Here is a 26579-nt window from a genome sequence, read left to right as displayed (position 1 = left end):
CTAAAATATGTCACTTTAATGTAAGGATTATTTTAAACTAGGGGACTTCCCTGGTGACTCAGATGGTAAAGAATCCACCTGCAACGCAAGATAGCTGGATTTTATACCTGGTTCAGGAAGATCCCCTGGAGAAGGGAATGGCAACCCACTCCAGTACTCTTGCCTAGAGAATTGCATGGACAGAGGAGCCTGGCATGGGCTACATCCAACGGGTGGCAAAGAGAGACAGGGCTGAACAACTTTCACTTTCACTTTTTAAACAAAAGGCACTTGAAAAACAGCAGATGCAAGAAGGGCCCTCTGACAACCCCTTTTCTTCCTTAAAAAAGGAGATTAAGCCCCCTGCCCCATATAGTAGATGTCTTCCCTATACAGGAGCGTGTTCCAAGACAGGGAATCCTGGAAAGCCAAGAGGAATTTGCTCAAACAAACCTTATTAAACTAACCCATATCTTCCTAGTTACTTCTCTACCTAGTTAACTCCTGCAGTTAACTTCACATAGTTAGCTGCTGCTACTGCTAAGTCACTTCAATTGTGTCCGACTCTGTGTGACCCCATAGACGGCAGCCCACTAGGCTCCCCTGTCCCTGGGATTCTCCAGGCAAGAACACTGGAGTGGGTTGCCATTTCCTTCTCCAATGCATGAAAGTGAAAAGTGAAAGTGAAGTCGCTCAGTTGTGTCTGACTATTATCGACGCCATGGACTGCAGCCTACCAGTCTCCTCTGTCCATGGGATTTTCCAGGCAGGAGTACTGGAGTGGGGTGCCATTGCCTTCTCCGACATAGTTAGCTACCTTTGTCCAAACCCTTTGGTCTTGTCACATCTCTAGAATTCATCGGGTTTTTTAATTGTTTTAAAAGTTATATATAAGCTCGGGGCCTACCTAGGTCTTCATGTTCCTTTTGAAGACTCCTGTATACACATAGAAATATGAAATTACATTCGTTTTTCCTTTTGACTGGATTTATGTCAGTTTAATTATCAGGCCCAGTCACAGAATCTAAGATGTAAAAGAAAATTTTCCCTCTGCTATGCTGCTGCTGCTGCTGCTAAGTCACGTCAGTCATGTCCAACTCTGTGCGACCCCATAGACGGCAGCCCACCAGGCTCTCCCATCCCTGGGATTCTCCAGGCAAGAACATTGGAGTGGATTGCCATTTCCTTCTCCAATTCCCTCTGCTATAAGTTTATACAATTTCTGGCTTTCCAGTATAACATGTCCCTGTGGACTGTAGTAGGTTCAAGTAAAGTTACACACAGTATTTTAAAGCTATTCAAACAAGAACTTATTTTGCTTCATTAACCATCCTGATGAGATTTGAGCTACATATTGCAGGGATTTTAACGGCTACAGATATTATTTTTAACATTTATTTGACTGTGGATCACAACAAACTGTGGAAAATTCTTCAAGAGATGGGAATACCAGACCACCTGACCTGCCTGCTAAGAAATCTGTTTGCAGGACAAGAAGCAACAGTTAGAACTGGACATGGAACAAGAGACTGGTTCCAAATCCAGAATGGAGTACATCAAGGCTGTATATTGTCACCCTGCTGATTTAACTTACTTGAAGAGTACATCATGTGAAATGCCGGGCTGGATGAAGCACACGTTGGAATCAAGCTGCAGGGAGAAATTTCAATAACCTCAGATACCCAGATGACACCACCCTTATGGCAGAAAGCAAAGAACTAAAGAGCCTCTTGATGAAAGTGAAAGAGGAGAGTGAAATTTGGCTTAAAACTCAACATTCAGAAAATTAAGATCATGGCATCTGGTCCCATCACTTCATGGCAAATAGATGAGGAAACAATGGAAACATTAGGAGACTTTATTTTGGGGGGCTCCAAAATCACTGCAGATGGTGATTACAGCCATGAAATTAAAAGACACTTGCTCCTTGGAAGAAAAGCTATGACCAACCTAGACAGCATATTAAAAAGCAGAGATATTACTTTGCTAACAAAGGTCCGTCTAGTCAAGGCTATGGTTTTTCCAGTAGTCATGTATGGATGTGAGAGTTGGACTATAAAGAAAGCTGAGCGCCGAAGAATTGATGCTTTTGAACTGTGGTGTTGGAGAAGACTCTTGAGAGTCCCTTGGACTGCAAGGAGATCCAACCAGTCCATCCTAAAGGAAATCAGTCCTGAATATTCACTGGAAGTACTGATGCTGAAGCTGAAGCTCCAATACTTTGGCCACCTGATTCAAAGAACTGACTCATTTGAAAAGATCCTGACGCTGGGAAAGATCGAAGGTGGGAGGGGAAGGGGACAACAGAGGATGAGATGGTTGGATGGCATCACCAATGTGATAGACATGAGTTTGAGTAAACTCCAGGTGTTGATGATGGACAGGGAAGCCTGGCGTGTGGCAGTCCATGGGGTCGCAAAGAGTCAGACACGACTGAGAGACTGAACTGAACTCCAACTTAGAAAAAAAATTCAGGCCACAGTTGTTAGCAGGACACATAATACTTCTGGTCTGTGGGGAAAATTAGAACAGAATGCTCACAACTCAACCTACATATAGCCTGTCTGGGAAAAAAAAAAGTATTTTTTAAAACATATCCTCTTCCTCAACATTCATTTAATTTTTGTAACAACAGTGTACATATGTTATTGCATTTAATACAGCTGCACATGGATTGCTTTCTCAATCTGAATTTACTTGCAACAGAGAAAAGGAGAATTTATTTTGGAGAGAATTTTGTTTAGGTAATGAGTGATTAGTCGCTTCACAGGCAGATGAAGCATACTGAAAGTTTGTAGATACTCTCTCTGAATCTGCCTAGGGCCCTGTTCCCTCTGACATCAAAAATCATCACTTCTGTCAGCCTGGGGAAGGAGATACATGGACCCTAGGCTGAACAGTTTCTTTCAGGAGGCTGGGCTCTGCCCAGATAAGAGATAAAAGACCACATATTTCTCATTCATGAAGTTAAGGAGACCTCCCTGGCTACATATATGCAGAAAGGCTCCTTGGAGGTCAAAAAGGGAGGGGGCATCACCTCATAGTAATTGATATCAACTACCCTTAAGCCTCTTCACTAGAATCCATCTTGGCTAAGAGATGCATATGAGCACATGGAAAGATCCTGAGATATACCAAATACAGACTCAGCTGCTGCTGCTAAGTCGCTTCAGACATGTCCGACTCAGTGCAACCCTATAGACGGCAGCCCATCAGGCCCCCCCGTCCCTGGGATTCTCATATACAGACTCAGAACCAGGCAAATAGAAATGATTGGCCAAAGGAAACCTGGAAGCAATGCCCCATAAAAGTGAGTCAAACCACCACGAGAGTGCTACTCTCTCTCAGCCTGCCCGTGTGTCTGTCTGCACATATTGGACTCTTTTTCCTCCTAACAAATACTGATTTCACTATTTTCCATCTTTGTGCAAATTCTTTTCTGCAAAGCCAGAGAGCCAGGGCCTTGTCACTGACCTCTGGTTTAGTGGCTAGGATTTGGTGCTCTCACCACCACGACCCCAGCCTCAGCCTGGCCAGGAACCAAAGCCCTGCTTCAAGCTTCTGCAGGCCGAGAGCACTTGAGATCAAACCTTGGCTTGCAGTTGTTTACACTTTGGTTGTGTCTCTTTCCTAGTAGCATTTGAAGCAGTCAAATGGAGGAACTGTTCATTTTATAAACAATTTTTGAGCTTGTGCTAGATACTGAACAACATGTTGGTTTACAAAGAAAAATAAAAACCACTGCCGGGCACTCAAAGCTGGGGGCGGGGGAGGGGGCGGAATACATAAGATGCAAAAGATACATAAAGATAATGTGATAGATTCTGTAAGAGTGGCTAAAGAGTCAGAAAAAAGCATGTGTTTCTCTGCCCTGAAGCAGCAAATGGAGAGGAAGATATTACAGGGAAGGAAAAATAATTTTCCCTTCACCCTTCTGAGTTCTCAACTGAGACCTCTATAATAAAAGACAGATTAACAAGAGAAAAACAAACAAATTTATTAATATGTATACCTCAGGTTTATGTGAGAGATACAGGGGAAAATGAATAACTCCCTCAAATGGCTTAGAATACAGACTTAAATACCATCTTAATAGGAAAGAGTGGTCAGGTAGGCCTTTAAAGGAGAGTAAATGATATTTAGGAATGATGAATGGGGCCTTAGAACAGATGAGTGGTGTGATCATTTGTGATGTTTGTCTGAGTGTGGTAGTGATGTCCAGTTTCCTCTCCTGTGTTGAGCCAATCTTCCCTGGTTGATAGAAATCCCATTTCCATGGGATTTCCACTGAGTTCCTTTCTGAGGATCTGTCTTAGGTAGGTAAAGGAGTTCAAAGAAAGTCTATCCCTACATTAGCTGCTTTTCAAAGTATTATAGCTCAAAATAATCAATATACCAATGCCATATATTTTGAAGTAGCATGTCCAGAACTCTCAGTCATATTCTGAGGTGGCATATGATGCTACCCTTCAAGATCTACTGTGAATTCCAGGGTGTTCATTTAGGCTTGTGATTTATGATAGCACCATCCAATGAGCAGAGTTGTTCAGTCACTCAGTTGTGTCCCACTCTCTGCAACCCCATGGACTGTAGCCAGCCAGGCCCCTCTGTCCATGGGATTCTCCAGACACGAATACTGCAATGGGTTGGCATTTCCTTCTCCACATGAGCAGAGAGAGAATCTCAATTTTTATAGCGTGGAAGGAGGAGAATATATTTCCTCAGCCCCCACAAGAGTCACACCTTGGAGAGTTTAAACATTTTGATTTGGGGAGATTTTGAGTTTAAAATGACTAAAGAATAACCAGGAGAATCTCTGTTCCTGGAGCCTAGAAGTTTAGATAAAGATATAGATTTAAGATTCACTAGCACAAAGAAGTGGAGAAGGAAATGGCAACCCACTCCAGTGTTCTTGCCTGGAGAATCCCAGGGACGGGGGAGCCTGGTGGGCTGCCGTCCATGGGGTCGAACAGAGTCGGACACGACTGAAATGACTTAGCAGCAGCAGCAGCACACAGAAGATAGAACTAAAGGAGAGATGAAAGAAGGCAGATAAGTTGTTTATGCTTTTTTTTTTTTAGGTCTGTTATGACTTATTTCCCACCAGTGACCAGGCTAATACAACATAATTTGCAAATATATTAGTTAAAATTATAATTTCTAATATCCTGGACATAAATTTTTTGCATCTTATTAACATTGCTCCATTTAGCCATTAGCTTTTTTCTTTTTTTAAAGTTTGTATGTTTTAGATATTAAAAATAATAATAATAAGCATATCTCAGAAAAAAGATAATTCTTTCTGAGGTAGAAACCACATCTCTTCCTATATTCTACAGAAGACCCTGGTAATGAATGTGCTATCAGTAGAACCCCAATCAATTTCATAAGGCAGTTTCTGATAATGACTCTCAATATGGAGCAGATGTCCTCTTGTGTGAAACCCAATTCAGCAAACTTTGCTAGCTCCATGTGGGGTCTCAATTTAGGTACTGAATTCTTGCTAAAAACAAGGGTCAGATGTAGAGGATCTGTAGAAACTGAGGTACAGAAACCCCTTCAGTCTTCTTTTTGTATGTATTGCTTCTTTCTGCAGAGTTTAGGATGACAGTGCGTTGGATTCACTGACCTCCACGTTAGAAGCCTTGCAGTATAGAGACCAATTTTCCTAGGATCTGATTTCTCCTGGGTGAGGTGAAACTCCATGCCTCATACGCACAAAATAGAGACGAGACTCGGGAATTACTGCGCTCTCTCTCTTCCCCGTCCTCACGCATGCCAGGTGCAGCTGCCCTAGGGATCGCCTCCTGGGTCTGTCAGTCTAATTGTGGAAACCGTGTCTGCTGTTTTATGTAACCGTGGTTTCGAAGCCTAGGATCTCTCTGTCGAGGTTAGATCCGGCGCGGAGCTCTCTAACTCCTTTCTGTCTCTGGATTCCATCTGCCCGTCCTCTGGTTTTTCTCCCCATTCCTTTCTTCTTAGCCTAAATTTAATGTCTTCTGGGACCTCACAGATGGAGCGAGACAGGCGAAAACAGCGGCAGGATCCGGAAACTTGGATCCGAATTCTCCCGGGAATTCTGGCAAATAGATCTTTTAAAAGAGTACAGTCCGAGAGGAGAGGAGCAAGATAGGGGTAGAGGATTAAGGAATACAAAGTACTATGTATAAAATAAATAAGCTAAAAGGGCATATTCTACAGTACAGATAATGTAGCCAATATTTTATAATAACTAAATGCAATCTGATTTATAAAAATATTGAATCGTTGTTGGTACAGCTGAAACTAATATAAAATTGTAAATCAACTATACTTCAAAAAATAAATAAAAATGAGAGGCTCCATTAGAGGGCTCTGTGGAGGGTGGAGGAGGATACGGAAACCGCAGAAATGACGGACAGTCGAGTGGGCGGGGACAATTGGGACCTCTTCCCGCCCGCGCGCTTTCGGTTTTCAGTCAGGTCCGCTGCTCCTGTATATCTGGGGGAAAGCAGCCCTTTCTGTATCAGAGGTTTTCTGACCAGCTCAGTCATGTCTGGAAGAGGAAAAGGCGGCAAAGGCTTAGGCAAGGGTGGTGCCAAGCGCCACCGCAAAGTCTTGAGAGATAACATCCAAGGCATCACCAAGCCCGCCATTCGGCGCCTTGCTCGGCGTGGGGGAGTCAAACGCATTTCCGGCCTCATTTACGAGGAGACCCGAGGCGTGTTGAAGGTGTTTCTGGAGAATGTTATTCGGGACGCGGTCACCTACACAGAGCACGCCAAGCGCAAGACGGTCACTGCCATGGACGTAGTCTACGCGCTAAAGCGGCAGGGACGCACCCTCTACGGCTTCGGAGGTTGAGCTGCTGCCCCTGTGCTGTGTGTGACGACAATCTCAAAGGCCCTTTTTAGGGCCAACCACACGGTCATCTGAAGAGCTGGATACTTAAAAGTGTAGGTAATTTTGTATCTGTCTAGAGTGGTGTCAGAAGTAGCGAATCCTAAAAGTGCTAACGGCTCGGAAGACAAGTCATTTACCAAAAGCTGCTCTTGTCTGTTTCGACTTAAGTTTGCTTTTGGGCTCGCTGTCAATTGTAATCGTTGGACCAGGCTGTGGAAAGTAGTTTGTGTGGGCTTCACTTTCCAGCTCTGGTGATCACACTGGGTGGTGGTAATTACCATTACGATCTTACCTGGGAAGGTGCAAGAGCATTAGCAAAGAAATAAATCCAGTAACCGACCATTCAAAAATGAAGCAAATAAGGGGTTGCTAGGTCAGAGGTGGGCTCATTGAGTTTTAAACCCATTCGGAAATTATCCGACCAGTGTATGCAAGGTATTTCTGGTGTCCTATGCTTTTTATGCTAAAGGCCCCTCACAATTAGCTGCTGAGAGTAGTGTGTGTGTGTGTGTACAACATTCAAGGAAGAATTTAAAGATTTAAGACATTTGTCTTTCGGTGATATTACAAAGATAAAATGTAGAAACAAATACTAATTTTCAAAAGTTGAGCAGAGTACATAACTTTAATGTGAAAACACGTCTTCAAGAAACAAAATTCTGGTATGTGATTTTTCCATTAAGGCCTGTTGCAGCTTAGAGTAACAGACTGTCAGAAACATACCATCAATACAGAAAGCAGTTTAATTTTTAACAAGGCAAAAGCAAATTTTTATATATAGATAGAGATACATAGTCTTTATACTACCACTGCTAAATTGCCCTAATTTGAGTTGAAGTGTAGGTCGACACCTCTTGTCCTTAAACCTAATTATAGTTTTGCAGCTATTATATTTGCAAGTAAAAGGTTTTTTTTTAATGTTCCAGGCCTATGATTTTACAGCTAAATTTGGCTTGTCTGTAGCTCCCAAAAAAATCCTACAGAAGAAATTCTGTCAATTCGCAAAAGATATTGCTTTATTGGTCTCCACACTTGGCTGCTCTCATTAGCATCAAACACTTGGTCAACTAGGTTTAAAACATGGTTCTTAGCAATGGAGATGCCAGAAAGTCAAAGCATGGGAAACCTGCCCTAAAGAGGTTATTATCAGAATGAGGGAGTGAATGCTCAGTTCCTCAGTGGTTTCCAACTCTTTGCAGCCCTACGGACTAGGGGAGAAAAATATTACATAAAATACATACACACACAGCCCAAAAGTACACGGTGTCACATATTTGGGATGATGCGAAATGTAAATGATGATTATTATAGGAGTCCTAACAGCAGAGGTCACTGGCTGCTGGAAAATGAGCAGGCTTGGCTGTAGAGGTGGGGCTTGTATCAGGCTGTTAAGAAGAAGCAGAATGCCTGGCATCCTGATAAGATATACGGTAAAGGGGAGGGGGAGGATCAGGGAGGGAAAGGCAAGAATAACATTTGTGAAGATGACCAAGTGAGAAGTAAACAAAAGGATTCAATGTTCAAGATGTTTCATCTTCCCTTCAAATTAAAATCTCAACAGCAACTGATGACATTTCTATTTCAAACATCACTATGAATTTTTTTTTTTTCATTTTAAAGGCAATGTAGATTGAATATATCTGATCCTCGCTGAGATCCTCTGAAGGAGATTATCAAATTTTGAAGAGAAATCAAAGAATAAAGGAAGGAGGGTGCGACATATCCATTATCTAAACTAGTGATTTCCAAAGTGTGGTATCTAGTCTAGGAGCATCAGCTTACCTGGGAATTGCTAGAAATCCAAAATCTTGAACCCAGATTTTGCAAAACCCCAGACCTGTTGCATGAGAAACTCTGGGAAGTGAGATCTAGCCATTCGTATTTTAACAAACCCTTCAGTTGATTCTGAAACACGTTAAAGTTTGAGAACAACTGGTTAAATAACAGTTTTTCTTTAAATCAAACAAAAATATTTAGAATCTGAGTATATGTTGCCCTAATTTGTTTACAATATGTTAAATTTTGCATTCTTTGATACCAAAAAAAAAAAAGAAAACTTTAGGTAAATGATCCTAATAAAAAATTTTTAGGACAAAATATTACAGGAGGAAAAGGTAGAATTGCTTATTTCCTTAAAGCATTTGGGGCAAAAAAAAAAATGCACGAATAAAAAATGTAGTCAGCTTGTTTTACTAAAAATCACTTGTTTTACTAAATATCATTGGTTTGTATAACAGTGAGGAATATAATGCTATTTCACCTCTAATTTGGTAACAAAATAATTTCCTTTCCATTTCTACCTCCTGAGTGGCTCAAATACTGTTTAAGCCAGCCCTGGCTATCAGCTTGTTCCTCCCATGGGTGATTCAGGACCTTCAGTACAATACATGCATACAAATGATTGTTTAGTCTGCATGTCTACTTCCATTACCATGATGATAGAGGCACTTAAGTGTCACTGGCTAATCAGACATCACACTGGACCAGTTCGAAGACTTACCTTACCTTTCCAGACTCCCAACTTCTCTGAATAGCATTATCCTCCTGAAGGCTAGATGTGCCTGTCATCTTTCACAACGTTCTTCCTCTGAAACATTCGACTCCAAACTTTATATTGAAACTATTAATGTACATGTTATTTCTCTATGTGAGCCAAAAGTATAGAATTATCATTAATACAGAATATTAGTACATATAAATATGTATGGATATATAGAAAACTATCAGGAAGAATGTCCACAGAAATTTGAGTGATTTATAGGTGTTGGTTTTTGTTATAATCATTTAATGTTTTGAATTGTTCCAATATCTTAAATAAGCATGTATAATACCAGCCCCCACCCCTACCCAGACAATCAGAAGATGTGGGGTGGATAGGGAATGAGGGAGAAAGGAAGAGAGATTCTGGGTTATATGGCCCATGGAAAATCTTAACTTTGCCACAGTCCCATTTTCTCATTGTAATATTGCTGAGAATTCCTGACTTTCTTACAGAAATGATTCAAGGATCAAATGAGAAGATCTCTGAAAGATTAAAGTGAAATCTTTCTATGTGAAAGTCTTGTAATGAAATAGAAACCTAAGTTGGTGTATTTACTGCCTATTTCACCCAATGTAGGTCTTCTATGCTTCATAACTGGGGAAGCGGGAGTCAGTGTAGTCAAAATTTAAAGAGCAAAGAAGACAGTGGGTAAAGGTGGGTATGAACAAGTTGGCAGGTCCAGATTTTTCAGAATTAGAGCAGAAAAATGTGAAATCATCTTAAAGAATCAAACTTGCCAGCTGACTTGACTGTTAAAATGTATATAAAGAGTAGAAAGTTATAACAAGTAGAAAGTTATAATATAGCCTGTAAGAAATGTTAAATATAAATAAATAGAGCATCTTCCTATATAGATATATGAAAGGGCAGAAGTACCAAGTAAGCACTATATCAAATATTCATGAGATACATGAAATGCCCAGTATTCATGGCTTCTATCAGCCATCCACTGGTGACAGCCACTGTTGCCCAATGTCCTCTGCATGCTAAACAGAGAGATCCATAGCTACTCAGCAAGTTACTGGTGAATTACAATAACGGCCAGGCACACTTGCCCCTGTATCTCTTTGACTGAACAAGCTTAAATTAGGATCAAGCACCTTCTGTCTGCTGAGTCCCCTTGTCCACTCTCATCTCTAGTCCTTTTTAACTGCAGCATCAACGGGGAAGGCTGAGGCCACACAGCAAGACAGGACAGAAAACTGTAACTCAGCATTGGATACAGTGTTGTACTTCCCCCATCATTGAACCCTATTCTATTAATATGTATGTTAATTTCCCCTTGCTCCTCATTTCCCCTTGCTCTTTGTTTCATGTTTTAAATGGATTCAATTAACTGTGGTTTGAACATCTTTATTTGGCCTTTCTATTCAGTGATCTCTGGGATTTCTTATCTGGTAGTAGAGTAGAAGACTATGATTACAACCAAGTAACTTCTTACCACAACCTTATTAGAGAAGAGGGCTGGAAATGAGGGAGGAGAGGAGGGAACAAGGGGGTTGCAATCATCAAAATACCCTCCAAGGCAGACGTACCCTGACTCTCTAGTGAGCATTTCCAGTTCTTGTAATGAGGCAGCCTTTAGAGTGAAATGGTACCCTGGTTGAGTAATGGCAGCCACTGAAGTCATCTGCCTCCAGGCTCTTCCAATCTTTCTGATTGTAGTTTGGCTTCCCATATAGATTTGCCTGCAGGGAGCTAATGGACTAATCAGTTACACTTCTTGTTGGAAATTGAGAGCATGAATTCTGGAACCAGATTATTCAAGTTAGGATCTTTCCTTTTGTTGTTGTTGTATAACCTGCAAGAAATGCAAAAAAGGGAAATGCTGTCTGAGAAGGCCTTACAAATAGCTGAGAAAAGAAGAGAAGCTAAAGGCAAAGGAGAAAAGGAAAGATATACCCATCTGAATGCAGAGTTCCAAAGGATAGCAAGGAGAGATAAAAAAAAAAAAAAAAGCCTTCCTCAGTGATCAATGCAAAGAAATAGAGGAAAACAATAGACTGGGAAAGACTAGAGACCTCTTCAAGACAATTGGAGATACCAAGGGAATATTTCATGCAAAGATGGGCACAATAAAGGATGGACCTTTATTGTGCAGTATGGAACAGTATGGACCTAACAGAAGCAGAAGATACTAAGAAGAGGTGGCAAGAATACACAGAAGAACTAGACAAAAAAGATCTTAATGACCCAGATAACCACAACGGTGTGATCACTTACCTCGAGCCAAACATCCTGGAGTGCTAAGTCAAGTGGGCCTTAGGAAGCATCACTACAAACATCACTACACTAAGCATCACTAGCTTAGTGGAGGTGATAGAATTCCAGCTGAGCTATTTCAAATCCCAAAAGATGATACTGTGAAAGTGCTGCACTCAATACGCCAGCAAATCAAGTCACTCAACTGAGAGCCTCAAGCTGTATCTCAGAAAGCCCTATGTCTGTTTGTCCCTGAAAGTTTTACCATGAGGATGGATGAGATGATAAGTGCAAAGGTGGTGCCCCACCACACCTTAAAAGTTACTACTTTTTAACTCAGAGTACTGACACAGGTCCTAGATCCACCCTGCATTGAGGGCTTAAGCAGGTAATCAGGGTCTAGGCAGAGACCTGGAGGCATGCTCTGGAAATTGCTGTGACCCTGGAGCAGAAAGACTCTTGAAAGTCCCTTGGAAAAAAGAAAAAAGAAAGTCCCTTGGACTGCAAGGAGATCCAACCAGTCCATTCTAAAGGAAATCAGTCCTGAGTGTTCATTGGAAGGACTGATGCTGAAGCTGAAACTCCCAATACTTTGGCCACCTCATGCGAAAAGTTGACTCATTGGAAAAGACTCTGATGCTGGGAGGCACTGGGGGCAGGAGGAGAAGGGGACAACAGAGGATGAGATGGCTGGATGGCATCACCGACTCAATGGACATGAGTTTGAGTGAACTCCGGGAGTTGGTGATGGACCAACTGGCGTGCTGCAATTCATGGGGTCGCAAAGAGTCGGACACGACTGAGCAACTGAACTGAACTGAATTAAAGCTTAAGAAGAAAAAAAAAAGTATCTTTCCTTTTCCCTCCTCTGTATTCTCACTGACTTCTATAACAAATGCTTTTAACCTGTCACTGTGCTGAGACAAAACAGAAAACAGGCCTTGGCCTCGTCCAAGTTCAGATAGATGACTGAGAAGGTTAAGGTAAGACCTATACAGCCTTTGTGTCTGAGATCTGTGGAGAAGGGCTGTGCAAGACCTTGCCCCTACTCTGCTGCCCATTAGAGGCCTTGCACTTTCACCCCCCCTCACCCCCGGCCCAAATGGTACAAGAATCATCTCAGGCCTCCACTCTCACTATTTCCTAACGGGGGCGAAGCTGGGGGGTGGGGGGCGGGAAATGGGTGGGGGGAGGTGCGGGGGGGTGGGGAGGACTTCATTTCCCCAAAGGAAGACCATGCTCTGCCTGTTTGATCTCTTCCCCAAACTTGAGCTCGGAGCCCCATTTCTTTCCTTTCACTGAGTAACCCAAAACCTGAGAAGAGACTTCCCACATGTCTGAATGAAACAGATATAGACACTACCAGAGGTTGAAGCGATAGCCTCCAGGAGTCTCTTTGTGGAACTGGGCAGGAAAGCAATCCCTTTAACACCCAGCTCACCAAAGTGGCTTTAGGGTCTGTACAATCACCCTATCATTCCATCCCCGGCTTTTGAGAAGTAGAGGGTGGGAGTGAGGCTTCAAATTACTGGCACTTGAAGCGATGAAATGCCGCACTTTACTCGGCGGAAGTGGGTCAGGACCCGAGTGGCGGTATCCCTCCGGAGGCGGGGGATGGGGGGTGCCAAGCGCCCGGACCGGTAAGAAGGTCCAATCTGTGCGCGGGTCTCAGCCGCCCAAAAGCCCTTTGACCCGCGAATCCCGAGCGTTCCCGTGACTCCGCCTTCTCTCAACCCACCTCCCCACACCACCAGTCGCCCCGCACTTAATCACAGCTCACCTTGCTCCCGGGACAATTACAATCGTGGGCCACAGTGGAGCACAAAGGCGCTGGAAAAGAGCCCCAACCTACAAGAAAACACAGGGCCAACTCTAAGCAGCCAAGGTGGACGTTCTAGGGCGCCCAAGGAAGCAGCGGCAACCCGCCAGGCCAGACAAGCACACTGACCCAACTCTTAAGTTACTGACATCTGGGAAGGCAGCAGCGAGCAAAGGTTTAGACTGGATAACTGGCCTTTAGCCTATGTCTGTTCGGAGTCCAGAGCTTTGCGCGCTCTAAGGTCCTCCCGTCTTGAGCGCGCCCTACCCTCCCGGAGTATGCGAAGGTCTGCCTAAAGAGCCTGGACAAGTGACACAGCTTCTTTCAAGTGTAGTCGTGGGTGGCTCTGAAAAGAGCCTTTGGATTTGATGGAACCTCGAGCACAGCGCACACTTCTTAAGCCCGCTCCCCGCGGATGCGGCGAGCCAGCTGGATGTCTTTGGGCATGATGGTCACGCGCTTGGCGTGGATGGCGCACAGGTTCGTGTCTTCAAACAGCCCCACCAGGTAGGCCTCGCTCGCCTCCTGCAGCGCCATCACGGCCGAGCTCTGGAAGCGCAGGTCCGTCTTGAAGTCCTGCGCGATCTCGCGCACCAGCCGCTGGAACGGCAGCTTGCGGATCAGCAGCTCGGTCGACTTCTGGTAGCGTCGGATCTCCCGCAGGGCCACGGTACCCGGCCGGTAGCGATGCGGCTTCTTGACGCCGCCCGTGGCCGGCGCGCTCTTGCGAGCCGCCTTGGTGGCCAGCTGCTTCCGCGGGGCCTTGCCACCGGTCGACTTGCGGGCAGTCTGCTTTGTACGAGCCATAGCGAACCAAGACGCGAAATTACGGGACCAGCGCCGCGCAGGAAGAGTAACCAGGGGTGCGGCCGCTGCAGCAGTCTTTATAGGCAGTCTTTTCCCAGTTGGGCGGGACAATACTTGAAAGTCCCGCGCTGGCTATCCATTGGCTGGGACGTCGTTCTCTTTAGCGCCACTGACTGGCTTGGGCCGACTCCTCCCTACCCCGCCCCCTCCGCCCCACCGCCCCACCGCCCCACCGCCCCACCGCCCATCGGCCTCCCTTTCTACTTTCCAGTTTGCCTAGTTTTTCCCTCTCCTCGGTTTTCATTTATTTCAGGGTGAGAGTCATATTTGAGAACAGCTGTGACAATGTTCCTTCTCAGTCCCTTAGAACACACTACTTACGATACCCTCTTGCTTTCTACGCTAACTCCCAAACTGAACCTCGACCTGTTTGCACCACCCCCGCCCCCAGCACCCTGAACGCAGTTACCTTTCCAGAGGTCTCCTAGTCTAGTTGGCTGGACGGATCTTGGTTTGTTTTCCTCCTTTCGGTGCTTTAAAGATCGGAAAGTTATCTCCCCCGCGGCAGGGCGCGAGATCCCGTTTCTAAAAGCCGAACCGGGGACCTCTATCTCCACCGCTAAGGCATCTTTATCCCTTTAAGATAGTAGACTTAAGTCAAAAACCCAGGTCCGCCAATTTCTTCACATCTGTCCGCTTCCCTAACACACTGGGGTGTCCGAGATGTATGCGTGTGTGAGGGAACATCCCGCTGATACTTAGACCTCCTCGAGTTGGGCAAAGGCCTGGGGAACAACTGGTGTTGAACCCTAGACATCCGACTCCCAAACATAAACCATCGCGGAGCACTTAGAACTGAAGCGACCGTGGCGCGCTCAAGTTTCCTACCTTCACCTGGCTTAAGTCCTAGGTTTTACGGTCCACCACAACCCAGGCTGGGCTCCCCGTTTACTACCGACAAGGTTGGAATCGAAAAGTTATTGTTAACAACTCTTTATTTGAAAGCGTGGGTGGCTCTGAAAAGAGCCTTTTGATTTTACAGATGCCCCTTCTACAGGAGAGCTGGGTAGGACTTGCGGAGACCGGCCTCACTTGCCCTTTGCCTTGTGGTGGCTCTCAGTCTTCTTCGGGAGCAACACGGCCTGGATATTGGGCAAAACGCCGCCCTGGGCGATGGTGACCTTGCCCAACAGCTTGTTCAGCTCCTCGTCGTTGCGGATGGCCAGCTGCAGGTGACGAGGGATGATGCGCGTCTTCTTGTTGTCTCGCGCCGCATTGCCCGCCAGCTCCAGGGATTTCGGCGGTCAGGTACTCCAAGACCGCCGCCATGTAGACGGGCGCGCCGGCCCCCACCCGCTCAGCGTAGTTGCCTTTGCGCAGCAGGCGGTGCACCCGCCCCACCGGGAACTGCAAGCCTGCGCGAGACGAGCGCGACTTGGCCTTGGCGCGGGCCTTGCCGCCTTGCTTGCCACGACCAGACATGACAGCGACACCCACTAACACTTGCTCCCGCCAAACGCCCGACAAACTCGCCCTCCACGGCCCCACTTCACCCTTTTATAGGCAGAACGGCGATTGCCTGTGAAGCACTTTGATTGGCTACAGCACATCTTCGGCCTCGTGACCAATAGGATAGCGCAGTCAGAATCCACTCATTTACATAACCTTGTCTCCCTCGCGAGAGAGCCACTGAAATCTCGCCAATCGCAACGGGGCGTGATCAGAACCTTAATTTGCCTACAGTCTCTATTATAAGTACCGAGTCGCTGCCGGTCAGCCCGGGTGCTCCCTGTTGCCGTCTGCGTTTTTGGTTATCTGTGCAGCTTGTGTTTGCAGTTATGCCCGAGCCGGCAAAATCCGCTCCCGCGCCCAAAAAGGGCTCCAAGAAAGCCGTCACCAAAGCCCAGAAAAAGGACGGCAAGAAGCGCAAGCGCAGCCGCAAGGAGAGTTATTCCGTCTACGTGTACAAGGTGTTGAAACAGGTGCACCCGGACACCGGCATCTCGTCCAAAGCCATGGGCATCATGAACTCATTTGTCAACGACATCTTCGAGCGCATCGCGGGCGAAGCGTCGCGCTTGGCGCATTACAACAAGCGCTCGACCATCACGTCCCGGGAGATCCAGACGGCCGTGCGACTTCTGCTGCCCGGCGAGCTGGCCAAGCACGCCGTGTCCGAGGGCACCAAGGCGGTCACCAAGTACACCAGCTCCAAGTGAGTCCTTGTCGGGACTCGGCGCTCGCTCGAGTTGCCCAGCCACTTGACGTTCTAAAGGTTCTTTTCAGAGCCACCCACCTTCTCAGTAGAAGCAGCTGTCATCTTTATTTTTGTTGTCTATTATGGTACTTTTTTGTACCGCCGATTTTTTTTTCTAGTAAGAACTGTCCTTTCCCTTAGGATGAAGAGGAAAAACTCCAGAAAGGACCAAGTCTTGTCAATTACTCTAGAACTAGCTAGAGTAACTGTTTACTCATGCAAGTAACTTACCTTTTCCAGTAAAACCGTGAGAGATGGATGGTCAGTGTAAATCTACTCAGGAGGATGGGGAGGGAGGGTGGAAAGTTAAGCATTAGTTACTTTACAGCAGATAGAGTGGGTCAACTCAAGTTCATTTTTCTTGAGCTCAAAAACCAAATTTAATGTTACTTTAAAAGCAATATTTTGATACCATGCCCCAGCATGAATAGAAAACAGTGCACCTGGTTATCTCGATTCCATTTGTCCACTGAAAAATGCACAACCTGAGTTAAGAATTGTGTTTTATTCAATAACTTGTGGACCTAAGCCAAGTAGATGGACTTCCCTTGTGGTTTAGATGGTAAAGAATCCGCCTGCAGTGCAGGAAACCTGTGTTTGATCCCTGGGTTAGGAAGATCCCCTGGAGAAGAGAATGGCTACCCACTCCAGTATTCTTTCTTGCAGAATTCTATGGACAGAGGAGGCTAGCAGACTACAGCCCATGGTGTGGCAAAGGCTCAGACGTAACTGAGTGACTGACACTTCTAAGCCCAGGAGACAGCCTTTCAAATAGCACTGAGGGGCTGTTTTGAGAAGGTAAGGGAGGAACCAGAATATATAGCAGTTTTGCAAAAACAAACCAGATAGTTGAATATTCATCAAAAGATTTCTGCTAAAGAAGAAATCTCAATGAATTTAGCACTTCTTTATTTTGTGTATGGAAAGTTGGAAGAGCAGGCTGACTGAGATCATTCCTTGATACACATTTTAACTATCTAGGACCCGTATCCTGTTTTTCTCCATCCTGAATCCCAGGATGACTAGAGTGGCTGCAGTGGCTGATGGCTTGATGGCCACATCCTTTGATTACAGATATGGCAGTTGACATTTTTCATCCACACATAGTTAAAGTAATTTTTAATCTATACATACTTCTTGTCTCACTTTGCTATTCCTTTCAGGTGCCTACACTGAAGTCAATGTTTTGCCCAAATTCTAGATATTAAGCAACATTGTTAGAAAAAGGTTATACAAAAGCCATTGTTATCCATAGTAAATCCCCCCCCCCCCCCCCCAGATATTGATATCAACACAATTCCCTATAGTTGTAGTTTTGCTGTTTTATAATTTGAGTAAAGAAGCAAGAAGGAAAGAGGCTTTATAGTCAGGGATTTCAAGAACCTGGGCCTGCCAATCATAAAATGTGCTCCAGAGACTTTATCCAGCAGCTTTTTTGTTGTTGTTAAACCTACTTAGCCTTAAAAATACTTTCCCCTTCCCTGGAACAATTCCCTCCTCTGAAAACAGAGACACCAAAAATGAGAGAATAAAGGCCCTCACCTTTTTTTAGACTAGATGGTTAAAAAGCAGTGTTTCCTACAAACAATTCAAAGGCCATTGGATCTTTAATTTACCTGTCTACCCTTCAAACCCTACATACTTCCATTGAATCCAAATCACCAGGCCTCAGTGGGCGGTGGAGGGTTGGGGGTTGGGGGTGGGGCAAGGATGAACAGTCTATGGAACAAGTCAAGTAATTCAAATGTTTGATAACCACTGACAGATCAATTACAAGATTCCCATATTGCTTGGGAAGAACTTGTTCAGTTTGCCGTTCCCACCCTAGATATTTTCTTTCTTTTTTCCTAATTGTTCCTTTCCAGAACTGTTTGTAAAGCGACATGAAAAACTAGTTTCATTTATTCCCTCATTAATACAGAGTACCAAATATTGCATAGAACTTAACATTTTCTGCCTTTACTAGGATTTAAAAACACATTTTAAAGAAGGTAAAATGAGAACAGAAGATAAAGTACTGCAAGGTATAAAGGTGAAACTTCCTAGAAAAAAAAAAAGTTAAGCTCACTACAAGCACCCTTTTATTCATTTTTTCTTATGTATGTACATAGAATCCCAAATATTATCTTCCAGCATTATTTTCATTACCTCTCATCTGTCCCACCCAATCAAAAACAGGTAACTTGTCTCCTAGTTATTGTACTAAATCCATACTTTCTTCGGTCCCAGAAAACATTTCCTTGCTTTTGACCTGCCTTGCTTGGATCTCCTGAGAGGTGAGGCAGGTTGCTTGGAGCTTGAAAAGTTCAGATAAAGCACGGTAATGTGGAGGAAAGACAGAAAGATGATAGGGGAAAGTTTGAGTTTACAGGATAAAAATAAAACAAATATTCTAAGAGGCATGCAGGATGTTGGGTAGATAACCTAATTACAAGTGGGTGAGATAATGGTCAGTATTTGGTTCTGAGGACTCAAAATATGAATAGGAAAGCAGAATACAACTGGTCTGAAAGATGGAGAAATCCAAGACTCAATGCAACTTTATTACCCATCAATCAATAGTTCCTTTAGCACCAGCATTACACTTACAAGTGTGAAAGCAAAACTGACACCTTGTCTAGCTTCCTTTATGCATATCACTTCTCACAATATGGGAGAGGGAAACAATTCATACTGAGATAAAGCAATAAAATAGCAATAAACAGAAAAAATCCCTGTCTGTATAAAACTACATTCTAGTTGATGAATGCTGAGAATAAGCGAAAGAAGGAAAAGAATAATAGTATATTTAGGAGGTGATCTGTACAGCAGAATATTGAGTGTGGATGACAGATCTGATCAGTTAATATTTGAACAGAGGCATGAATGAAAAAAAGTGAGCCATAGGATAACTTAGAGAAGTGTATTCTAAGAACAAAGGCCCTGAGGTAGGTATAAGTTTGAGAAGTTCAAAGAATAAGCAAGGCCACTGAGGCTGGAGAACAGTGAGCAAAGGAAAGATGTGCAGGGAGATAGGATCAGAAAGGTAGGTGAAAGTCAGATCGTGTGTGCCTTTGAGGGGCCTCCTAGGCCATTGGAAAGATTTTGTCTTTAATTTGAAGTTAAGTTGGAGTGCCTTTGGAGAGTTCCATCATGAGAGAGTTCCATGACATTATTTGACTCATGCTAAAGCTCACCCAGGATACTATGTTAAAAAATAGACTATAGGAGAGCAAGAGTAGAGGCAGGAAGAATATGAAAGAGGCTATAGTAACACTCAGGAGAGAGATGGGTGGTAGCCATGGAGATAGTGAGACGTAGTCAAGATATATTTTAAATGAAATTGATGAATTGTACGTAGGTTATGAATGAAAGAGAGGAGTCAAGGATTAATTGCAGGTTCTTGGACTGAGCACTTGGAAAGAGCTGCAACTTACTGATAAAAGAGGCAAGTAGGTTTGGAGGGGGAAAGCCTAGAGTAATATCTTAGGCAAAATGTTGAGATTCCTGGTTGCTATCCAAGTGGAAATATCAAATAAGAAATACCAAATTCCCAAGTTGGGAATATGAAATTTGAGAATCTGGAGTTCAGGAAAGAGAAAGGGGTTAGATTTTAAAATCCCACTTCTTGCTCGTTTATAGGGTTCTACCCTTTCTTTCCTGGTGTAGGAAATGGTGTTCTTGCCTGGAGAATCCCCTTGGACAGGAGCCTGGCAGACTATAGTCCATGGGGTCTCAAAGAGTCAGACATGACTGAGCAACTAAGCAGAGCACCCTTTCTGGAAGCTTTTAGAATCAATTTAACATGTCTAGATACATTTTCCCCCCTCATATCTAACTTTGGCCTTAGTATTTCACTAAAATTTGGACGTATTTGGGAGCCCTATTCTACCTACCCCAGCTGTTGACTGTTGTTATGCATTGAACTGTGTCTCGCTAAAAGATATGCTGAAGTCTAACTCCCTGGTGCCTTAGAATGTGGCCTAATTTGAAAATGGGATCTTTGTAGATGTAATCAGTTAATAAGGTCATTAGGGTCTAATTCATAAGGTCTAATCCAATATGACTGATGTCCTTGAAATGTAGAAATGCACAAGAAGAAAACTGAGACAAATGGGGTTACGCTGTTGTAAACCACAAGATACCTGGGGCTACCAGAAGCTGAAGACAAGGAAGGATCCTGGCAAAGAGGGACAGGGCCCTGCCAACATGTTGACTTTAAACTTCAGAATGATGGCTGAGTACATTTCTGAGAAACAACATTTCTGTTGTTTTAAGCCACTCAGTTTTGTGGGGCTTTGTTATGGCAGTCCTAAGAAACCAATGTAAACTAAAAATTTTAATAATAGAATTATATTATTTAATTTTAAATAAAATTTTAGATTTTTAAAAATTCCTAGACATTCCTTCTTAACAATTCCTTCTTAACAGTAGTATTAATCCCTGGCCTGGTCAAATACTGGTTTTAAAACTTGGACATTTAGTATAAATATATAGTTCTATTTTTCCTTATCTGCCTTATTTGGCCTCTTTGAGGCCTTCCAAGATAAAAGGTGTGTTGTCTTTCCTTTTATTCTGGGGAACTATTTATTACTGTTTCTCAAATAGTTCAAGATCCCAGTTAGTTTAAATAGTATGTCATACAAACTGGCTTCACTGGATGTCCAAAAGTACAGCAGGGCTCAGAGGGTGGCTGAACTCTGAATGGCTCAGTTCTCCAATTCTCCCCCTCAGCAGTTGCCCTCCTGAGTGCTGTCTACAGTTATTCTTGCCTTCATACCCACATGACCCTCCATCTTGCTGCTGCCTCTTGAAAACAAAGAAGTTTCTTTAACAAAAGATAAGAGCAATCTACATTCCCCTACTCCAGGGTACCTCTGGGCCGCTATCTTATCTGCGGTGGCATTAGATTAGAAATATAGTGCAAAATAAATGTAATGCACTTGAATCATCCCCAAACCATCCCCCCTCCACCACTGGTCGGTGGAAAAATTTTTTGTCTCCCACAAAATTGGTCTCTGGTGCCAAAAGGGTTGGGGAACCCCTGCCCTACTCAGTCCAACTGCTGAAATGTTTGTGCTAATCAAATTGGTCTAAATTTTTTGAGCTAATCAATGTGGAAAGTGGTTGGGACTACGTTTAAACCAATCAGGCCAAGGTTAAGAACTGAGATAATCTCTCTCTTCCGGGGAACACACAGTGGCTGCTGCTGCTGCTAAGTCGCTTCAGTCAAGTCTCCTAGCGACCCCATGGACTGCAGCCCACCAGGCCCCTCCATCCATGGGATTTTCCAGGCAAGAGTGCTGGAGTGGGTTGCCATTGCCTTCTCCGACACAGTGGCAGTGATTCTCAAAACTGACTGCTCATTGGAGTCACGTGGGGAGCTTTTTAAAAATTCTAATGGATGAAAGTGAAAGTCACTCAATCTAACTTTTGCGACCCCACGGACTATATAGTCCATGGAGTTCTCTAGGCCAGAATACTGGAGTAGGTGGCCTTTCCCTTCTCCAGAGATCCCAACCCAGGGATCAAATCCAGGTCTCTCGCATTGCTAGTGGATTCTTTACCAGCTGAGCCACAAGGGAAGCCCTAAGTGAAGTGAAAGTTGCTCAGTCGTGTGCGAGTCTTTGAGACTATACAGTCCGTGGAATTCTCCAGGCCAGAATACTGGAGTGGGTAGCCTTTCCCTTCTCTAAGGGATCTTCCCAACTAATGGATGGCTATATTCTAAATCACTTAAATCAGAATTTCTGGGGATAGCACCAAGACATCAGTATTTCTAAGAGTCCTCCAGGTACAATGGGCCGTTGTTTTTGCCAAAAGTTTTCACTTTTGTCTCAGGTTCAAAGGATTTGTTAACAGAATAAGCCATTTGTTATATACAAGTAAATAATACAAATATTAGAGAATTATCTAGCTTACTTTCAATATACTAACATTAAATGAAAAGAAAAACAGAAAGAGCAGAGGATACATCACCAAATTGGGTTTTGACCAACATCCAGACTTAATTAGCACTGGGAAGTCCTGTGTCACAGAACATCTGGAGTCCCAATTGGGGAAAGGTCCCAGGCCGTGCGTCCACTCCATGGGTGAGATTGCAGTTTGGGGTTCCCACTTATAACCCCAGGACAGATATCATCATCAATCTGTGACCAAATTGCAAGGCTGGTTTCATGTTAATGCTATTTGTTTGCTTATTTAACTTATATGCAGAGTGTGTGTGTATATATATATATATATATATATATATATATTTATATATACTCTAAGTATATATACCCATATATACTTATATATACCCATCATGTGAAATGGGTCCAGGTTGGAATGGGTCCATCCATCCAGGCTGGATGAAGCACAAGCTGGAATCAAGATTGCCGGGAGACAGACAAATGGCTGAGAAAGTTGTGGTACATACACACAATGGAATATTACTCAGCTATAAAAAATAGTGCATTTGAGTCAGATCTAATGAGGTGGATGAAACTGGAGCCCATTATACAGAATGAAGTCAGAAAGAAAAACACCAATACAGTATATTAATGCATATATATGGAATTTAGAAAGATGGTAATGACAACCCTATATGCAAAAGAGACACAGATGTAAAGAACAGACTTTTGGACTCTGTGGGAGGTGAGGGTGGGATGATTTGAGAGAATAGCATTGAAACATGTTACTACCATATGTGAAATAGATGACCAGTCCAAGTTGGATGCACGAAGCAGGGCACTCAAAGCTGGTTCACTGGGCCAACCCAGAGGGGTGGGATGGGGAGGGAGTTCGGAGGGGGGTTCAGGACAGGGGGACACATGTACACCTGTGGCTGATTCATGTCAATGTATGGCAAAAACCACCACAATATTGTAATTAGCCTCCAATTAAAATTAATTAAAAAGATTGCTGGGAGAAATAATATCAATAACCTCAGATACCCAGATGACACCACCCTTATGGCAGAAAGCAAAAAAGAACTAAAGAGCCTCTTGATGAAAGTGAGAAGAGGAGAGAGTGAAAAAGCTGGTTTAAAACTCAACACTCAAAAAACAATGATCATAGCATCCAGTCCCATCACTTCATGGCAAATAGATGGGGAAACGATGAAAACAGTGACAGACTTTCTTTTCTTGGGCTCCAAAATCACTGCAGATGGTGACTTCAGCCATGAAATTAAAAGACACTTGCTCCTTGGAAGAAAAGCTATGACAAACCTAGACTGCATATTCAAAAGCAGAGACATTACTTTGCCAACAAAGGTCCATCTAGTCAAAGCTATGGTTGTTCCAGTAGTCATGATGGATGTGAGAGTTGGACCATTAAGAAAGCTGAGCACTGAAGAACTGATGCTTTTGAACTGTGGTGTTGGAGAAGACTCTTGAGAGTCCCTTGGACTGCAAGGAGATCCAACCAGTCCATCCTAAAGGAGATCAGTCTTGAGTGTTCATTGGAAGGACTGATGCTGAAGCTGAAACTCCAATACTTTGGCCACCTGATGTGAAGAAGTGACTCATTTGAAAATACCCTGATGCTGGGAAAGATTGAAGATGGGAGAAGGGGACGACAGAGGATGAGATGGTTGGATGGACATGAATTTGAGCAAGCTCCAGGAGTTGGCATGCTGCCATCCATGGGGTCACAGAGTCGGACACGGCTGAGCAATTTAACTGAACTGAACTTTGTCTTGTAAAACTTAGATTGTTGTTCAGTCTGGGGCTTGATTGGCCAGGCCCCCTCCACGGGCTCAAAAATCTCAAAATTCTTTCCCCATCTTATCTAAGGTGCTGCAAGTCTTGCACTCACAGCAGGCAGTCACTCCCGGTCACTCCCAGTCGGGGCAGTGTCCAGGCAGGTTAGAAGCAAGATCAGAGGCCTGCTCTGCTCTTTTGCCTCTGAAGCTTGAAGAAGACAACTTCTATTTTATTTCCCTAACAGCAAGTTTGAGAACTACATACATAAGGGATTAGGTGAGTTCCTTAATGAAAATCAGCATGCAACTAGAAAAACAGAAGAAAAATGCTACATAGTAGTTGACAGTCCTATAATGTATATTATTGACTAAGTTATACTTCATAACATAAGAAATCAAGTCTTGAAGAATACTTTAAGGAAACACATAAGAAGAAATGAAAGTCTACAAGAATACTTTCAACTAAGTTTGAGTGCCACAACATAAGATCCTGCATGCCGCAACTAAGACCCTTAGCAGACAAATAATTTTTTAAAAAAGAATACTTTGACGTGATAGCCTTCATCTCCATTGCTGTGTTTACAGTGTGGACAAAGACTGTAACCTGCCATTTCAGTAAACAAAGGATGTTGTGGCCAAAAAGTCATCAGCCTCAGCAGCTGTCTCCTCAGTGCAACCTGAGGGAATTAGGACAGAGCAAAACAAGATAATGGCCCTACATAACCCTGAGAGTTGGTGATGGACAGGGAGGCCTGGCATGCTGCAATTCATGGGGTCGCAAAGAGTCGGACACGACTGAGCGACTGAACTGAACTTAGTGTCTGAAGAGTCCACTTTTAATGAATTTTCAGGTAATGCTAATACTGCTGGTCTTTAGACCAGATTTTGACTCACTTCTCTAACCTGTGACACTGTAATAGCCTTCTAGTTGCTTTCCTTGCTTCTACTGTGAACTACCTAGGATCTATGATCCACAAAGCAACCAAAGTGATTAAGGTTAATCTCTACAGGAAGCAATCTAACAGTTCCCAAAACATTAAAATGAAACTGCAGCTAGTCTCCTTTGCACACCCAACTGTATTATAACTTTCTGCTCCTTTAAGATTTCAGACTTTTTACTGCTTTGGAAAATATGCATAATTTGTTTCCATTGTATGGTCAAGTTCTTTATATACGGCAAGCTTTTTTGAGTGGTAATTCTCTGGGGAGAACACTATCACTGAAAATTAGGCACGTTTTATGTGATTTGCCATGAGGCAGAGCAAAGGCAGCAAAACGGTTAGTTCTTGGGTATCATATCCAAGCTTCAATTTCCCTAACAGGGGAATCTACACATAAACTGGGCACCCATGTGCTTGTGAATGCAGGATGTATAAACTCAAGGAATTTGTTAGTACCAAGTGTAAGCTAAATTATCCCGTTTTGTACACAACACAGAACATGTTCTACAAAAATTCAGTACCACATCGTTATATCACTTCGGAGCACTAGACAGTCGCACCATGGATATTGAAACTTTTTAATCTTGTATGCTGAAATTCATAAAAAGCAACATCATCGAAAAAGCCAGTTTCAACAGCAGTTCTTTGAGAAAACTTAGCACATCTATACCCTATTATATTCTCCCACAAAACTAGATAATCATACTTATTCCCTCATTGTATCTAAAGGAATAAGGATATTTGTACTTAATGAGTGAAAACCAGTACAAAAAGCTGGGCAGCAGAAAACCTGTGTAAAACAAAATGACAGCTGCTTCTACTGAGAAGGTGGGTGGCTCTGAAAAGAACCTTTAGAACGTCAAGTGGCTGGGCAACTCGAGCGAGCGCCGAGTCCCGACAAGGACTCACTTGGAGCTGGTGTACTTGGTGACCGCCTTGGTGCCCTCGGACACGGCGTGCTTGGCCAGCTCGCCGGGCAGCAGAAGTCGCACGGCCGTCTGGATCTCCCGGGACGTGATGGTCGAGCGCTTGTTGTAATGCGCCAAGCGCGACGCTTCGCCCGCGATGCGCTCGAAGATGTCGTTGACAAATGAGTTCATGATGCCCATGGCTTTGGACGAGATGCCGGTGTCCGGGTGCACCTGTTTCAACACCTTGTACACGTAGACGGAATAACTCTCCTTGCGGCTGCGCTTGCGCTTCTTGCCGTCCTTTTTCTGGGCTTTGGTGACGGCTTTCTTGGAGCCCTTTTTGGGCGCGGGAGCGGATTTTGCCGGCTCGGGCATAACTGCAAACACAAGCTGCACAGATAACCAAAAACGCAGACGGCAACAGGGAGCACCCGGGCTGACCGGCAGCGACTCGGTACTTATAATAGAGACTGTAGGCAAATTAAGGTTCTGATCACGCCCCGTTGCGATTGGCGAGATTTCAGTGGCTCTCTCGCGAGGGAGACAAGGTTATGTAAATGAGTGGATTCT

General features: G+C 43.8%; 5 protein-coding genes across 5 annotated transcripts; 2 read left to right on the top strand and 3 right to left on the bottom strand.

Annotated features, from left to right (window-relative positions):
• The first annotated feature begins 6354 nt into the window (after positions 1–6354).
• LOC109555800 (histone H4) lies at positions 6355–12749 on the top strand. The gene is made up of 2 exons (XM_019956633.2): positions 6355–6914; positions 8482–12749. Exon 1 carries the CDS (start codon positions 6370–6372, stop codon positions 6820–6822), a length of 453 nt encoding a protein of 150 aa, XP_019812192.2. The 5' UTR covers positions 6355–6369; the 3' UTR covers positions 6823–6914; positions 8482–12749.
• Positions 12750–13761: 1012 nt separating this feature from the next.
• LOC109556751 (histone H3) lies at positions 13762–14299 on the bottom strand. Its single transcript, XM_019958176.2, has one exon. The coding sequence runs from the start codon at positions 14229–14231 to the stop codon at positions 13821–13823; it is 411 nt and encodes a 136-aa protein (XP_019813735.2). The 5' UTR covers positions 14232–14299; the 3' UTR covers positions 13762–13820.
• A 909-nt stretch (positions 14300–15208) lies between these two features.
• Positions 15209–15781, bottom strand: LOC109555755 (histone H2A type 2-A). Its single transcript, XM_019956604.2, is given in 2 exon segments — positions 15209–15523; positions 15525–15781. Coding segments are annotated over 2 exon segments (393 nt in total). The 5' UTR covers positions 15714–15781; the 3' UTR covers positions 15209–15319.
• A 125-nt stretch (positions 15782–15906) lies between these two features.
• Positions 15907–20862, top strand: LOC109556750 (histone H2B type 1-C/E/F/G/I). Its single transcript, XM_070785769.1, has one exon. It carries the CDS (start codon positions 16070–16072, stop codon positions 16448–16450), a length of 381 nt encoding a protein of 126 aa, XP_070641870.1. The 5' UTR covers positions 15907–16069; the 3' UTR covers positions 16451–20862.
• A 4800-nt stretch (positions 20863–25662) lies between these two features.
• On the bottom strand, positions 25663–26547 carry LOC109555767 (histone H2B type 1-C/E/F/G/I). The gene has a single exon (XM_019956613.2). The coding sequence runs from the start codon at positions 26382–26384 to the stop codon at positions 26004–26006; it is 381 nt and encodes a 126-aa protein (XP_019812172.1). The 5' UTR covers positions 26385–26547; the 3' UTR covers positions 25663–26003.
• Positions 26548–26579: the final 32 nt, after the last annotated feature.

Source organism: Bos indicus, chromosome 3 (assembly GCF_029378745.1).
Source record: "Bos indicus isolate NIAB-ARS_2022 breed Sahiwal x Tharparkar chromosome 3, NIAB-ARS_B.indTharparkar_mat_pri_1.0, whole genome shotgun sequence".
In the NCBI taxonomy this organism is placed as follows: Eukaryota; Metazoa; Chordata; class Mammalia; order Artiodactyla; family Bovidae; genus Bos; species Bos indicus.
Note: the sequence above shows the minus strand (reverse complement) of the source record. Positions and strands in the feature narration are given on the sequence as shown.

What these genes read in the sequence shown, in the direction of transcription:
- LOC109556751 (XM_019958176.2), bottom strand. Translation starts at nt 14,231, where the DNA reads ATGGCTCGTACAAAGCAGACTGCCCGCAAGTCGACCGGTGGCAAGGCC.
- LOC109556750 (XM_070785769.1), top strand. Translation starts at nt 16,070, where the DNA reads ATGCCCGAGCCGGCAAAATCCGCTCCCGCGCCCAAAAAGGGCTCCAAG.
- LOC109555767 (XM_019956613.2), bottom strand. Translation starts at nt 26,384, where the DNA reads ATGCCCGAGCCGGCAAAATCCGCTCCCGCGCCCAAAAAGGGCTCCAAG.
- LOC109555800 (XM_019956633.2), top strand. Translation starts at nt 6,370, where the DNA reads ATGACGGACAGTCGAGTGGGCGGGGACAATTGGGACCTCTTCCCGCCC.